The 14,250-nt window shown below is 36.5% G+C and overlaps 1 protein-coding gene across 1 annotated transcript in view; it reads left to right on the top strand.

Moving 5' to 3' along the window:
* LOC125670998 (glutamyl aminopeptidase-like) overlaps positions 1 to 14,250 on the top strand; it is a 288,688-nt gene that overhangs the window by 209,390 nt on the left and 65,048 nt on the right. The window contains exon 9 of the mRNA XM_048906475.2: positions 7,551 to 7,616. Within this exon, the coding sequence (XP_048762432.2) occupies positions 7,551 to 7,616 (66 nt within the window). The remainder of the gene's footprint in view (positions 1 to 7,550; positions 7,617 to 14,250) is intronic.

Here is a 14,250-nt window from a genome sequence, read left to right as displayed (position 1 = left end):
TTAGTCTACTTCTTTTTGTTGAGAACTCTTTCAGATAGAGACGTGAAATTTTCAGGGAATATAGACAGTAAAGAGTCGTTGTCATTTATAGGAAAACGCATCTTACTAGTACTTCCGGTCGTCACCGGAAGTTACGAGAAATGAGTGAAAGGTTCGATAATACATTTCTCCTTCATTGTTAAGGCTTATTTTCTGATATATTTAAATGGTTTTCGTAGGAACAGAAAGCTCTTTACCGGAAGTGGTCTAACGGAAGACCTACTCATTACTAGTTATTATTAAGGTCTTCCGTTTCCAACGGAAGACCTTCTAGTGATTCTACGGTTTATTATTATTATTATTATTTTTTTTTCCCTTTCGTCTCCTAAACCGTTGGATGGATTTTCCTGAAACTTTCACAGGTTATAGACAACGATGGTACCTCAAGGGATTTTTTTCATTTTTTCAAAATTCATTTCCGTTCGTCAGATACGTCCGATTTTCCGGTTTTTGAAAGAAACTTTGTCCGGGAGTAAACTTGAAAACCACAAAAGATAATCGAATGAAACTTTCAGGGATTATAGATCTATCTTCTCTATGGTGCATGCACGTAATATTTTTTGTCGCCGTCACTTCCGGTCGTCACCGGAAGTGATCAAATAAATCATCAATTTCAAACTTTTTTCTTTCAAATTGAAACCTATATCGTTTTACTAGGTCTAGTTCTAATTCTCAAAAAATGTTGATCCCACCGGAAGTTGAATCTTTAACTTCCGGTTATATCAAAGAAAGACTATTAATTCTCTCATTTTTCAGTGCCATAAATCTTGGTCATGAAACCAGTTAATGAGTTGAGTTTTACATATATTATAGTCATTATAAATGTCTAGAGTAACGTAAAATATTTTTGTAAAATTCACTTCCGGTCGGCAAATACGGCTTATTAGCTGTTTTCGTTGTACAGCGTTTTTCTCAGAAACGGTTAAAGATACAGTCACCAAATTTTCAGAGTTAATAGATCTTACTTTGTAGGCGTGCAGTAGGGGGTTAAGAATGTCGGCCGTCACTTCCGGTCGTCACCGGAAGTGATTAAATTAATCATCAATTTCAAACTTTTTTCTTTCGAATTGAAACCTATATCGGTTCACTAGGTCTCGTTCTAATTCTCAAAAAATGTTGACCCCACCGGAAGTTAAATCTCAAACTTCCGGTTATATCAAAGAAAGACTATTCATTCTCTCATTTTTCAGTGCCATAAATCTCGGTCATAAAACAAGTTAATGATTTGAATTTTACATATGTTATAGACACTATACATGTCTAGAGTATACTTAAATATTTTTGTAAAATTCACTTCCGGTCGTGAGATATGGGGTGGATATTTTGAAGCCTTGTTTTTTCAGTTTCTCAATAATGAATATAGATAGACGCTTGAAACTTGTCGAGTTGATTAACTAACATTAGTCCATTGTACACATACATTCAATTTTTTCGTCCGTCACTTCCGGTCTATACCGGAAGTGTTTTAAAAAATGTCGATTTTCCGATTTCTTCGAGTGATTTCTCAGAGATGGATGGATATATTTTCTTGAAATTATCAGGAATAATGTCTTATGAAATGACCTTGCTATAATTATTTTTGTTTTTACAAAATTCACTTCCGGTCGAAAAATATGGCCGATATTCTGTCTCTCAAAAGGAATTTTGTCCAGTATTTTTCTTGGAAAAGGTAAAATATAGGTTCATCAAATATTCAGGGATAATCAATCTCCGTTTATAAGCGTGCAGTAGGGGGTTGAACCGTCACTTCCTGTCGTCACCGGAAGTGATTGAAGGAACCGCAAATTTCAAACTTTTTCTTTCAAATTGAAACCTATACTAGTTTATTAACTCTCTTTCAAAGTGTCAAAAGAATATTGAGTCTGTCGGTAGTCAAAACAACTACTTCCGGTTTCTTCATAAAATACCTTTTCTCTTTTTGTCTCTTTCTCCCCATAAATCTCGCTTATATTTGAAGTCTTTCATATGTTTTTCACATGTCTTAATAAAAAGTATCAACTTCTAGAGTTTTGATGATTTTGTTTTTCAAAATTGACTTCCGGTCGGTAGTAACCTACTACTTTCTCTTTCTTTAGTCTACTTCTTTTTGTTGAGAACTCTTTCAGATAGAGACGTGAAATTTTCAGGGAATATAGACAGTAAAGAGTCGCTGTCATTTATAGGAAAACACATCTGAATAGTACTTCCGGTCGTCACCGTAAGTTACAAGAAATGAGTAAAAAATTCGATAATACACTTCTCATTTATTGTTAAAGTACATTCTCTGATATATTTGAATGGTTTTTGTAGGATCAGAAAACTCTTTACCGGAAGTGAACAAACGGAAGACCTACTCATTACTAGTAATGAGTTTCTAGTTATTATTATTATTTTCCCTTTCGTCTCCGAGACCGTTGGATGGATTTTCCTGAAACTTTCACAGATTATAGACAACGATGGTACCTCGAGGCATTTTTTTCATTTTTTCAAAATTCACTTCCGTTCGTCAGATACGTCCGATTTCCCGGTTTTTGAAAGAAACTTTGTCCGGGGGTAAACTTGAAAACGACTAAAGATAATCGAATGAAACTTTCAGAGATGATAGATCTATCTTCTCTATGGTGCATGCACGTAATATTTTTTGTCGCCGTCACTTCCGGTCGTCACCGGAAGTGATTAAAGGAATCATCAATTTCAAACTTTTTTCTTTCAAATTGAAACCTATTTCGATTTACTATATCTTGTTGCAATTCTCAAAAAGTATTGACCTCACCGGAAGTTGAATCTCCAACTTCCGGTTATATCAGAGAAAGACTATTCATTCTCTCATTTTTCAGTGCCATAAATCTCGGTCATGAAACTAGTTAATGAGTTGAGTTTTACATATATTATAGTTACTATAAATTTCTAGAGTAACCTCAAATGTTTTTATGAAATTCACTTCCGGTCGGCAAATACGTCTTATTAGCTCTTTTCGTTGTCTAGCGTTTTTCTCAGAAACCGTAAAAGATAGAGTCACCAAATTTTTTAGAGTTAATAGATCTCACTTTGTAGGCGTGTAATAGGGGGTTAATAATGTCGGCCGTCACTTCCGGTCGTCACCGGAAGTGATTAAATGAATCATAAATTTCAAACTTTTTTCCCGCAAATTAAAACCTATATCGGTTTATTAGGTCTCGTTCTAATTCTCAAAAAATGTTGACCCCACCGGAAGTTGAATCTCCAACTTCCGGTTATATCAAAGATAGACTATTCATTCTCTCATTTTTCAGTTCCATAAATCTCGTTCATTAAAAAAGTTAATAATTTGAATTTTACATATGTTATAGACACTATAAATGTCTAAAGTAGCCTTTAATATTTTTGTAAAATTCACTTCCGGTCGTGAGATATGGGGTGGACATATTGAAACCTTGTTTTTTCAGTTTCTCAATAATGAATATAGATACACGCTTTAAACTTGTAGAGTTGATCAACCAACATTAGTCCATTGTACACATACATTGAATTTTTTTGTCCGTCACTTCCGGTCTATACCGGAAGTATTTGAAAAAATGTCGATTTTCCGATTTCTTCGAGTGATTTCTTAGAGATGGCTGGATAGATTTTCTTGAAATTTTCAGGAATGTCTTATGAAATGATTTTGCTGTGGTTATTTTTGTTTTTCCAAAATTCACTTCCGGTCGGAAAATATGGCCGATTTCCTGTTTCTCAAACAAGATTTTGTCCAGCATTTTTCTTGGAAAGGGTAAAAGATAGGTTCATTAAATATTCAGGGATGATCAATCTCCGTTTGTAAGGACGCAATAGGGTGTTGAGCATGTCGACCGTCACTTCCTGTCGTCACCGGAAGTGATTGAAATAATCGTAAATTTCAAAAAAAATTCTTTTAAAGTGAAACCTATACTTGTTTATTAAGTCTCTTTCAAAGTGTCAAAAGAATATTGACCCCGTCGGTAGTCAAAACGACTACTTCCAGTTTCTTGATAAAATACTTTTTTACTTTTCGTCTCTTTGTCCCCATAAATCTCGCTTATATTTGAAGTCTTTCATATGATTTTCACATGTCTTAAGAACAGTATCAACTTCTAGAGTTTTGACTATTTTGTTTTTCTAAATTGACTTCCGGTCGGTTGTTACCAACTACTTTTTCTTTCTTTAGTCTACAATGTACTTCTTTTTGTTGAGAACTCTTTCAGATAGAGACGTGAAATTTTCAGGGAATATAGACAGTAAAGAGTCACTGTCATTCATAGGAAAACACATCTGAATAGTACTTCCGGTCGTCACCAGAAGTTACAAGAAATGAGTAAAAAATTCGATAATACATTTCTCACTTATTCTTCAAGTACACTCTCTGATATATTTGAATGGTTTTCGTAGGATCAGAAAACTCTTTACCGGAAGTGAACAAACGGAAGACCTACTCATTACTAGTAATGAGTGTCTAGTTATTATTCTTTTTCTCTGGTACTTTTTTGTCCGGTAGTGTTTTCAGAAACTACAAAAGGGATCGATATGAAACTTTCCAGGATGATAGTATAGCGTTTGTAAATGTGCATAGTGATAGTCATTTTGTCTGCACGTGCATGCACGCGCGCTCACGTGCACTGCAATTTTGGTACAAAAAATGGAAAATCAGAATATTAAAGGGATCGATATGAAACCTAAATAGGATTGTAGTATATCATTTGTAGATATCAAAAATAATATTTATTTTGTCTACACGCGCACGCATGCGCGTGAACGTACATTACAAAATTTGTACTCTAACTTTGGAATCAGTCTAACTTTTTTGTTCTTCGTTGAAATGGCTTGATATTCATATCATAGGTAGATATTGAGATCCTTAACTGATTTGCATGGTCAAAATCACCAATTTGCACGCGCATGCACGTGTGCTTCATTTTGATTGGATAGTACTAAAACGTCTGTAACTATCTTATTGATGAAGCGAATGAGATGATATTCACAGCATACGTAGACAATATGTGTATCTATATTTTGTTGTAACAAAAAATGCCAACGTACACGCGCATGCGCGTGCAACGTTTTTCAAATGTTCAATATTTAAAGAACGATAACGTTTTTGTTTTTCATCAAATTATATTGATATTAGGGGTTTAGATGTGTCTTGGTACTCCTTACAAATTGCTGTGGTTAGAATTACTCCTCATCACGTTCATGCACGTGTGCTGAATTCTGATTGGACGATTTTAAAATCGCTTTAACTTCATTATATTTGGTGGAAAGGTTATGAAATTCATACTGTGGGTAGATGATACAAATGCCTGTTGAACGACATCAAGAAAAATTTGGAATCGTACACGCGTGCGCGTGTATGCACGTGCAACGCTTTCTTTCATTTCTTGGTACTGAAATGACCATATTGAACGTACTACATGTAATTAAAGGCTAAAATAAAATGATTTTTTTCCTATAGATTCACAAGGACATCACTTTTTAATTGGGGGAGGTTTGGGGAACATCTGTAACGGTCCCCGTTACAATTAGAACTAGTTATTATTATTAAATTTTTTTTTTACCAAATTTTGTGCAGGAGTTTTCTCGAAAACTATACAGTGGTTTTCAGTGAAACTTTCAGGAAAAATGCACTTTATTATGAACTTTGTTTATCACAAAAAGAATTGGGCAAATTCTATTTCGGTTCCAAGTTATGGACAATTTTCTGATTTTCAAATGGAACTTTGTCCGCGAGTGATCTCAGGAACGGCTAAAAATATGAACTGGAGACTTATTAGAGATGATAGAACATGACTTATAGATTTGCAGATTCACTATTTCGTACGTTGTTATCACTTCCGGTCGCTACCGGAAGCGAATTTAAAAAATGGATTATTTCAAATTTTTTGTTTTTTAATGTTTTTCTTTGATAGAGGTAAGATAAATAGAGACTCTTTATAGAATGCTGAATATGATATTTGTTTTTAAATTGATCAAACCAAACTCTAGATATTCGTAATTTTCATTTTGAAGCGAGGTCCTTGCTAGCCTAATGGTTAGCGTGGTGGATTTTCATGCGGGCGGGTCTCCCAGAGTACTCGAATATTTTTTCCCCACTTTATAACAAATGAAGAATTTAAAGTTATCTACTGGACACGTAAAGAACGGAAGACCGTCTTGTTGCCATGGCAACAAGTTTCTAGTTATTATTCTTTTTCTCCGGTACTTTTTTGTCCGGTAGTGTTCTCAGAAACTACAAAAGGGATCAATATGAAACTTTCCAGGATGATAGTATAGCGTTTGTAGATGTGCAGAACGATAGTCATTTTGTCTGCACGTGCACTGCAATTTTGGTACAAAAAGTGGAAAATCAGAATATTAAAGGGATCGATATGAAACCTAAATAGGATGATAGTATATCATTTGTAGATATGAAAAATAATAGTTATTTTGTCTGCACGCTCGTGCATGCGCGTGCACGTGCATTACAAAATTTGTACACTAACTTTGGAATCAGTCTAACTTTTTTGCTGTTCAATGAAAGGGCTTGATGTTCATATCATAGGTAGATATTGAGACCCTTAACTGATTCCCATAGTCAAAATTACCAATTTGCACGTGCATGCACGTGCTCATCATTTTGATTGGATAATACTAAAATGTTTGTAACTATCTTATTTATGAAGCGAATAAGATGATATTCACAGTATAGGTAGATAATATATGTATCTATATATTCCTGTAACAAAAAATGCCAACGCACGCACGCATGCGCGTGCATCGATTTTCAAATGTTCAGTTTTTAAAGGACGATAACGTTTTTGTTTTTCATTAAATTCTATTGATATTAGGGGTTTAGATGTGTCTTGGTACTCCTTACAAATTGCTGTGGTTAAAATTACTGCTCAGCACGTGCATGCATGTGTGGTGAATTCTGATTGGACGATTTTAAAATTGCTATAACTTCCTTATATTTGATGGAAACGTTATGACATTCATATTATGGGTATATAATACAAATGCCTGTTAAATGACATCAACAAAAGTTCGGAATCATACACGCGTGTGCGTGTACGTATGCACGTGCAACGCTTTCTTTCAGTTTTTGGAACTGAAATGACCATATTGAATGTACTACATATAATTAAAGGCTAAAATAAAATGATAGGTTTACAATGACATCACTTTTTAATTGGGGGAGGTTTGGGGAACATATGTAACGGTCCCCGTTACAATTAGAACTAGTTATTTATTGAAATGGATATATAGATACAATAGCAATATCTTTTATCTATATAACAGTATGTTCCCTATGCATCGTCCGTTGTTGTTCAAACATATTGTACTAAATTTCAATTTTTATAATGTCTATGTCCCTAGGGGCCCATTATTTGGCAATTTGGTAATAAACTATCTGTATCTGTACCACCGATGGATGGTGTGAGTGAAAATAAATGAACTTGACTTAATGAAACAAAGTTGATAATGGGAGATTATTAATTCGTAAATCACTCTGTATATAGAAAAAAAAAACCTCAATATCAAATAAACTTTTTTGTTATTCATAGAATTACCTGAAGGCCTTCCGGTGGGGAAATGCAAAAACAGACGATCTATGGAACGAACTGAATAAGGTTTGCAATATACCTTCTTTCTGAATTATTTGTCTGAAAATAAGAATACATTAGTAACACTGTGTCAATAAAAAGGTGAAAACAACGAACAGTGATCAATCTTATAACTTCCACAAGGAATACAATATTAAGGGTTGGGCAAACACGGATCCCTGGAGACACCAGAGGTGGGATCAGGTGCCTAGAAGGAGTAACCATCCCCTGTCGACCGGTCAAACCTGCCGTGAGCTCTATATCTTGATCAGGTAAATCGAGTAACCCGTAGTCAAAATCAATAAGTAAAGAACGGCCTAACAATTGGTATGAAACACGTCAGACAGCATTTCACTCAATGATAGGTTGTATTGGCATATGTTGATATATGGCAACTATATCAACATCACCAGTAATGATAAATGTATGTCCAGCTGGACTATTGTTGAAAGAAGAGGAAGAACAAGAACACGCAGATGGATTATGTATTAGTTGGTCTATATCTAGGCACTGTAAAGCTTGTTTGTAATTGAAAAGTTTGAATGGAATGGTAGAAGTATATATTTGTAGGAAAATTCAGGGTGTAGAATAAATGATTTGAACATATTGGATTTAAGGAATTAATTTAATTTGGGGGCATATTATGCGATAAAACCTAGTTTGGGCCAGTTTATGCTTTATAATCCGCAAAGCGTATCAGGACCTATATAAAGCGTAAACTGGCCTAAATCAGTGTATATTGCAAATATGCCCCAGATGAATTCATTCCTTATAACTTCATGCAAAAGAAAAAAGTACAAGTCTTCGTTTATCAAAAATTCTAGTCATCCGGAGTGATCCAGTGTTTTGTGACGTCGTAATATCGGTGTCAACACGGTCTTATCACGATGCAGACACGGAAAACGTCGGTTTCCTTACGGATTAGATGGTAGCTACCCGTACGTCCCCTGGAAAAAAATCGCGGTCGGTGCCGGCATGATCACGGGGCGTGCGGAGGATCACGATTTCTGCCGGTCATCCACGGTTGTTTCACGGAGATACACGGATTATCACGGTCTTTCTTCCCTGCGTTTATCTGACTGTCCGTGTAGTTACCGGGAACAAATCGTAGACATCCATGTTCTTCAGCAGAAAAGTTTCGTACACGGATGATCCCGGGCTTTACACAGTTAGTTCGGTGGCTACACGGACTTCTCGGTTGACACACGGACCTCTCAGTTGATACACGGTGGTACACAGTACCTACACGGATCAATACGGAGGATTTTCTTAAGGGACGATCCGGGGGGGGGGGGGGGATCAAATATGTTTAATTTTTTTTTCACGGTTTGGCTTGACAAAGTCGGATGGTCCAGGACGCCGCCGAATGCATACACGGTTTGTACACGGTGATGACGGATTGTCACGGGCCATCACGGATTGTCAATCCGGGTGATCCGGCGTCTCATCCGTGAATGTGTGAAAGGGGCTTAGCAACTACCGATGAAGCGTGAATGGATATTTAAGAAATCCGTTTCCGGGAAAAGTTATCAAAGAAAGCCATCTTACTTCTATATATTATGTAATTTATTTATCAAAATCGAAGTTTGCCACGAATCTTCATCACAGAAAATATTCATAGACTACGCATGTAAAACATATTTCGCTGCCGTATAAAAATTTAGTATGAATTCGCTCCGACAGAAATTATTGGAAATTGTTTAATCTTTGACATCTATGGCATGTCAAACGTTGCAATATTTGATCTTTTCCATTTGTATTGTATAATTTTCCATTTGTATTCTATATTTTCCATTTGCATTGTATAATTTTTCATTTGCATTGTATAATTTTTCATTTGCATTGTATAATTTCCATTTGTATTGTATAATTTTCCATTTGTATTCTATATTTTCCATTTGTATTCCATATTTTCCATTTGCATTGTATAATTTTTCATTTGGATTGTATCCAGGTAATGTTTATTTTGATTTGTTACGAGGGATTTCATTAGTTAACGTCACTGATGTACCACATCTGTAGACGTGCTTAGCACACAGGGCCGTAGCAATGACGGTTCTTTATCGTGCCAACGCCTGTGCAGCGATACGGAATATCTGTTTTTAGGGTCATTACGGAAAGACCCGTGATTCTCACTTTTAAATGCCGAGTGTTTGGCAAAGGAGCAATCACTGTCTTTGTTTATGTCTTAGGTTTGATGCGGCAATGACAGTAACGGTTCTCGAACTGACGACCTCTCGCCCACAAACCAAGCGATATATTACTGAGCTACCGCGATCAGGTCCATCTAGGACTAGTTATTTTTGAAAATACGTAGCTAGCTCTAGTAATGGCGAATCCCCCACCCCCTGATCTTTTTTTAAAAAAAATAGAACTCTCCAGAAAAGCATGCACATTTTTATTTAGTCAGAATTCAGTAGATTCGGGGGACTTAATTCGGCCCTTGGGTCCCCACCAATCAGCCAATTGTTAACATCGAGTTTGGCTTGTTACAACTATTCAATGGATTCAATGGAGTTATCGTTTATCGAATTTGGTAATGCGCGAGATGTTGAAGAGGTAAAGTTCAGGAGCCACGTTTCGCAGGAATGTACCGTATTTGCTAAGTGTAATGGCGTACACCCCCCCTCCCCAATTAATTGAACGCTTTTATGCGTCTAATGTGATCAGCATATTCAAACTAGTCTCTTATTTAACCACTGGTTGATCTAGATAATTCTGAACGAAAGGATGCAGTAAACTGCTGGATGTCTGGGGACTGCCCCCCCCCCAATTTTTAAATTTAAGGTAAATCTTGGTATCTTGTTTAGAAAAATGTATTAAAAGATAAAAGAAGCAATAATTTCTTCCATTCTCGGAGAAATAAATGACAAAATCTTTTGATTTCTTGAATTACTTTATTGAGAGAACTTAATTTTTCCAGAAACCCTTAAAATTTGCGTCATTTTACTAATTTTACTTTATTAAAAATGACATATTTCAAGCCCTATAAAATCTGTAAAATCCAGCTATCGGGGGCTTCGCCCCCTGGACCCACTGGGTCATAAAGTGGCGCCCCCGTAACTGCAATTCCTGGATCCGCCCCTGTAAGCCCCCCTGGAACAAGTGCGTTTTGACAAAATAAAACGCACATGCATGCTTTTTTTGACATCTATATATATGAAATATCATATTTGTGAAGGAAAGGGGGGGGGGGGTCTCCCGGCGCAAGATTCCACATTGCTAGCTACATGTATATTCAACAAGTCCTTATATGGAACCGATCGCGGTAGTTCAGTGATATATCCTTTGGTTCGTAACCGTGAGGTCGCATGTTCGAGTTCTACTCGTGTCATGGCTGCATCAAACCAGTTAATACTTTCCCATACGCATTGCTATCTAAAAGTGAGAATCACAGATCTTTCGGATAATGTGACCTTAAAAGCAGACATCCCGTGTTGCGACAGGCGTTGACACGTTAAAAAAACCCACTGCTACGCCACTGTGCGCGTACATGTAGCATAGTAAGTCTATTTGTGGTACGTCACGGCTAAATATAAGTGGGACCTAAACTAATGAAATCCTTCGTAACAAATCAAAATAAACAATCCCTCGGATGCAATACAAATGAAAGATTTTGCAATGCAAATGGAAATTATACAATGCAAAACGAAAAAAAAATATAATACAAATGGAAAATATGGAATACAAATGGAAAATTATACAATACAAATGGAAAATATAGAATACAAATGGAAAATTATACAATACAAATGGAAAAGATCAAATATTGCAACGTTTGACATGCCATAAACATCACACAAAACAAGTCTTCAAATATCAGAAAATGCAATAATTTGCAGATTCTGATAGCATCAATTTTTTTTTTCAATTTATGAAAACTTACCATTGTCGCCAATTAAATCCGACGCATTAGAATATGAGTAAATGACTGATACGTCAGCTTCGAAATAAGAGCTCTTCTGTGTAGGAGATGCATTTAGTGGAACTTTGAATGCCTGAGTGGGACAGAGTGAACCTACAGTCAGTGAGGAAGACGATGAAATATATTAAAAGCGGATTCTTTTTAAATATGGAAACATTGAAAATACAAAAGCGGTCTGTGTAAGACGTCGGTAGGACCGAATGGTTCCCATGAAATACGTGCCCCAGCTACACATGCAAGATCAATGGACGGGAAAAAAAAGCTATTGCGGATTACGTTGCACATTTGTTTTAATATCGTGGAATGTATCGCTTGGAGATTGTATTATTGTTTAATTTCTTTATTTAGTATATAATATCATGTATATAATATTCATAGCACGAGTTCCCTTCTGCATCTCTGATAAGAAATGACTTGTGACCCCCCCCCCCCCCCCCAGTGTTTTTATATAGACCCTCATTGAACTCCGCAATCAAATTGTCCAGAGCCGCTTGGGACTTTGTGCAAGTTGACGGGAAATGAAGAAAGCTGAAAGACTACAGATTGCTTGTGTACAGGACTTCTGGTACCCCGTTATTTTTTTTTTTTAATTTTCAATGCCTCAGGTATTCAGCGTATATATTTTTGTGAAAATATTCAACCCATACTGTTTTTATAAATACTACATTATCACTGATCATAATATTAAACAACCATGTACCTGCCTATATCCGAGTACCCGTTGAAGTAAGCAACTGCGTGTACATCATTTGAGAGAGAGAGAGAGAGAGAGAGAGAGAGAGAGAGAGAGACCTGCCGTTAAAACATGTGCCTCAAAAATAACTTCTGATTTACAATCTAATCAACATCAAAATGAATTTCAAATCATCAACGTCATGTCGAATATCACTTTTTAAAATGTACATCATACATGTATCTACATGTTACACAAGGGCGGATCCAGGGGGTCTTTGCGGAACAGAAAGTTTGAGAGTTCACCATTTACCCCAGAGCTTCTGGGGCCTAGGTGGCCCCCAGACCCCCGGCCTCTTGGGAGTAACCTTTAAATCGCATCTTTTTTTATTTTCATTACGATCTGAATTTGGCGATAAAAAATACTAGAACTTTGGATACAAGTAGTAAATAAACTAAGTATTTTCATGTAGAAAAACTGTCTCAAGATCTCATGTATGTACACAAACAACTGGGGTAGGAGTGGAGGTTGTGAAAAGTACATGTACCTAAAAGATCAAGTGCTAGACTCCCCCCCCCCCCTTTCACAAATTCCTGGATCCGCCTATGATATAGTAGACGGATTTAGGATATTCTTTGTTATCAAATATAAAGTCAGTCCAAGTACGCTCGTACGATCCGGGTTAGAATAGGTCCTCAGTACAGTTTGCTTGTCGTAAGAAGTAACTAAATGGGGCGGTCCTTCGGATGGGACCGCAAAAACGAGGTCTCGTGTCACAGCACGTGTGGCACGATGAAGACCCATCACTGCTCAAAGGCCGTAAGCACCGAACATAGGCCTAAATTTTGCAGTCCTTCACCGGCAATGGTAACGTCTCCATATGAGTGAAAAATTCTCGAAAGTCCCTAGTTTAACAGAAAAATATCTAGAATTCTTTTTGTTTTGGAAATTGACAAATAACCTCGTTTCTATTCACGAAAGATAAGGTGATTTAATTGGTAAAACCCAAGAGTTTCCGGGTGCCAGGGCTTTGTCTTAAGGCAATCCCCGGGCCGTACTTTGTTTATACTTCATTTCCTTCGATCCTGGCTACCCGCCTGAATACTGAAGAATTCAAGGAGGATTGGGGCAGCTCTTTAGGCCACAGGCAATTGCATCGCTTGGGGGTCGAATTTACTATATAAAGAGTAAAGGTATAGAACTCTAAATATAGGGTACCCAAGTTAGCCGGTGTAAAAACAATGAATACATTGATATAAAATTCTACTTTGTATTTTAATTTATTCATACATAATCAATCTACATTACTACCAAAGTTCATCCCGAAATTCCGTATACTTCCCAAGATATGCAGAAATGAACTCGGAAAAATGCCTATTATTTTTTGGTTGACTTTCAGCTGGGCCCTGCCACTATACGACTACACAGAGTGTTTGAGCATTGCAACAAGCTATCAAATAGAATGTGCAGCATAAAATATCATTTCTAAAATGAATTTCTTACCCCAATTCATAAAATGAAGTCCGTAATAGCTCCAAGTGACTGAAAGTTTTTAAACCGTCTGTCCTTTCACAATCCCAGGCATTACGGTTATGACTAATTACCCAAAAGAGACAGAAAGACCCATAACGATTTAGAGACTCAAATACTAATATTTATCAATATTGATTCATTATAGTACATAAATTATGCTAATAACAAGTCTTTATAAATATACAAATGTCTAATTATGTCTATTTTTATCTAAATCACATTATCACAGGTGTTTGACGATTTATAATAATGATGTCAATGTGGGTAGTTAGTGGCACCGATGAAAATGACTGTGATAAGTGAAAGGGGACATAGAAATACCGGTGTCCGTGCGTGCGTCCGTCCGTCCCACTTCACTTTGTGGACGCAACTCCTCAGAAACCGCTCAACGGATTTTGTTCAAATTTTGTAGGATTGTTAGTCACCATATGTAGTTGATTATATTGCGCCGTCATTTTGATTCAACAAATTTTACTGGAGTTATGGGACTTTTGTGCTTCAACTTTTTGTGCGGCTGTGGGGGACATGGC

The sequence above is a fragment of the Ostrea edulis genome, chromosome 4, assembly GCF_947568905.1.
Source record: "Ostrea edulis chromosome 4, xbOstEdul1.1, whole genome shotgun sequence".
NCBI lineage: Eukaryota > Metazoa > Mollusca > Bivalvia > Ostreida > Ostreidae > Ostrea > Ostrea edulis.
The sequence above is the reverse complement of the archived record's forward strand: the minus strand, read 5'-3'. Positions and strand labels throughout refer to the sequence as shown.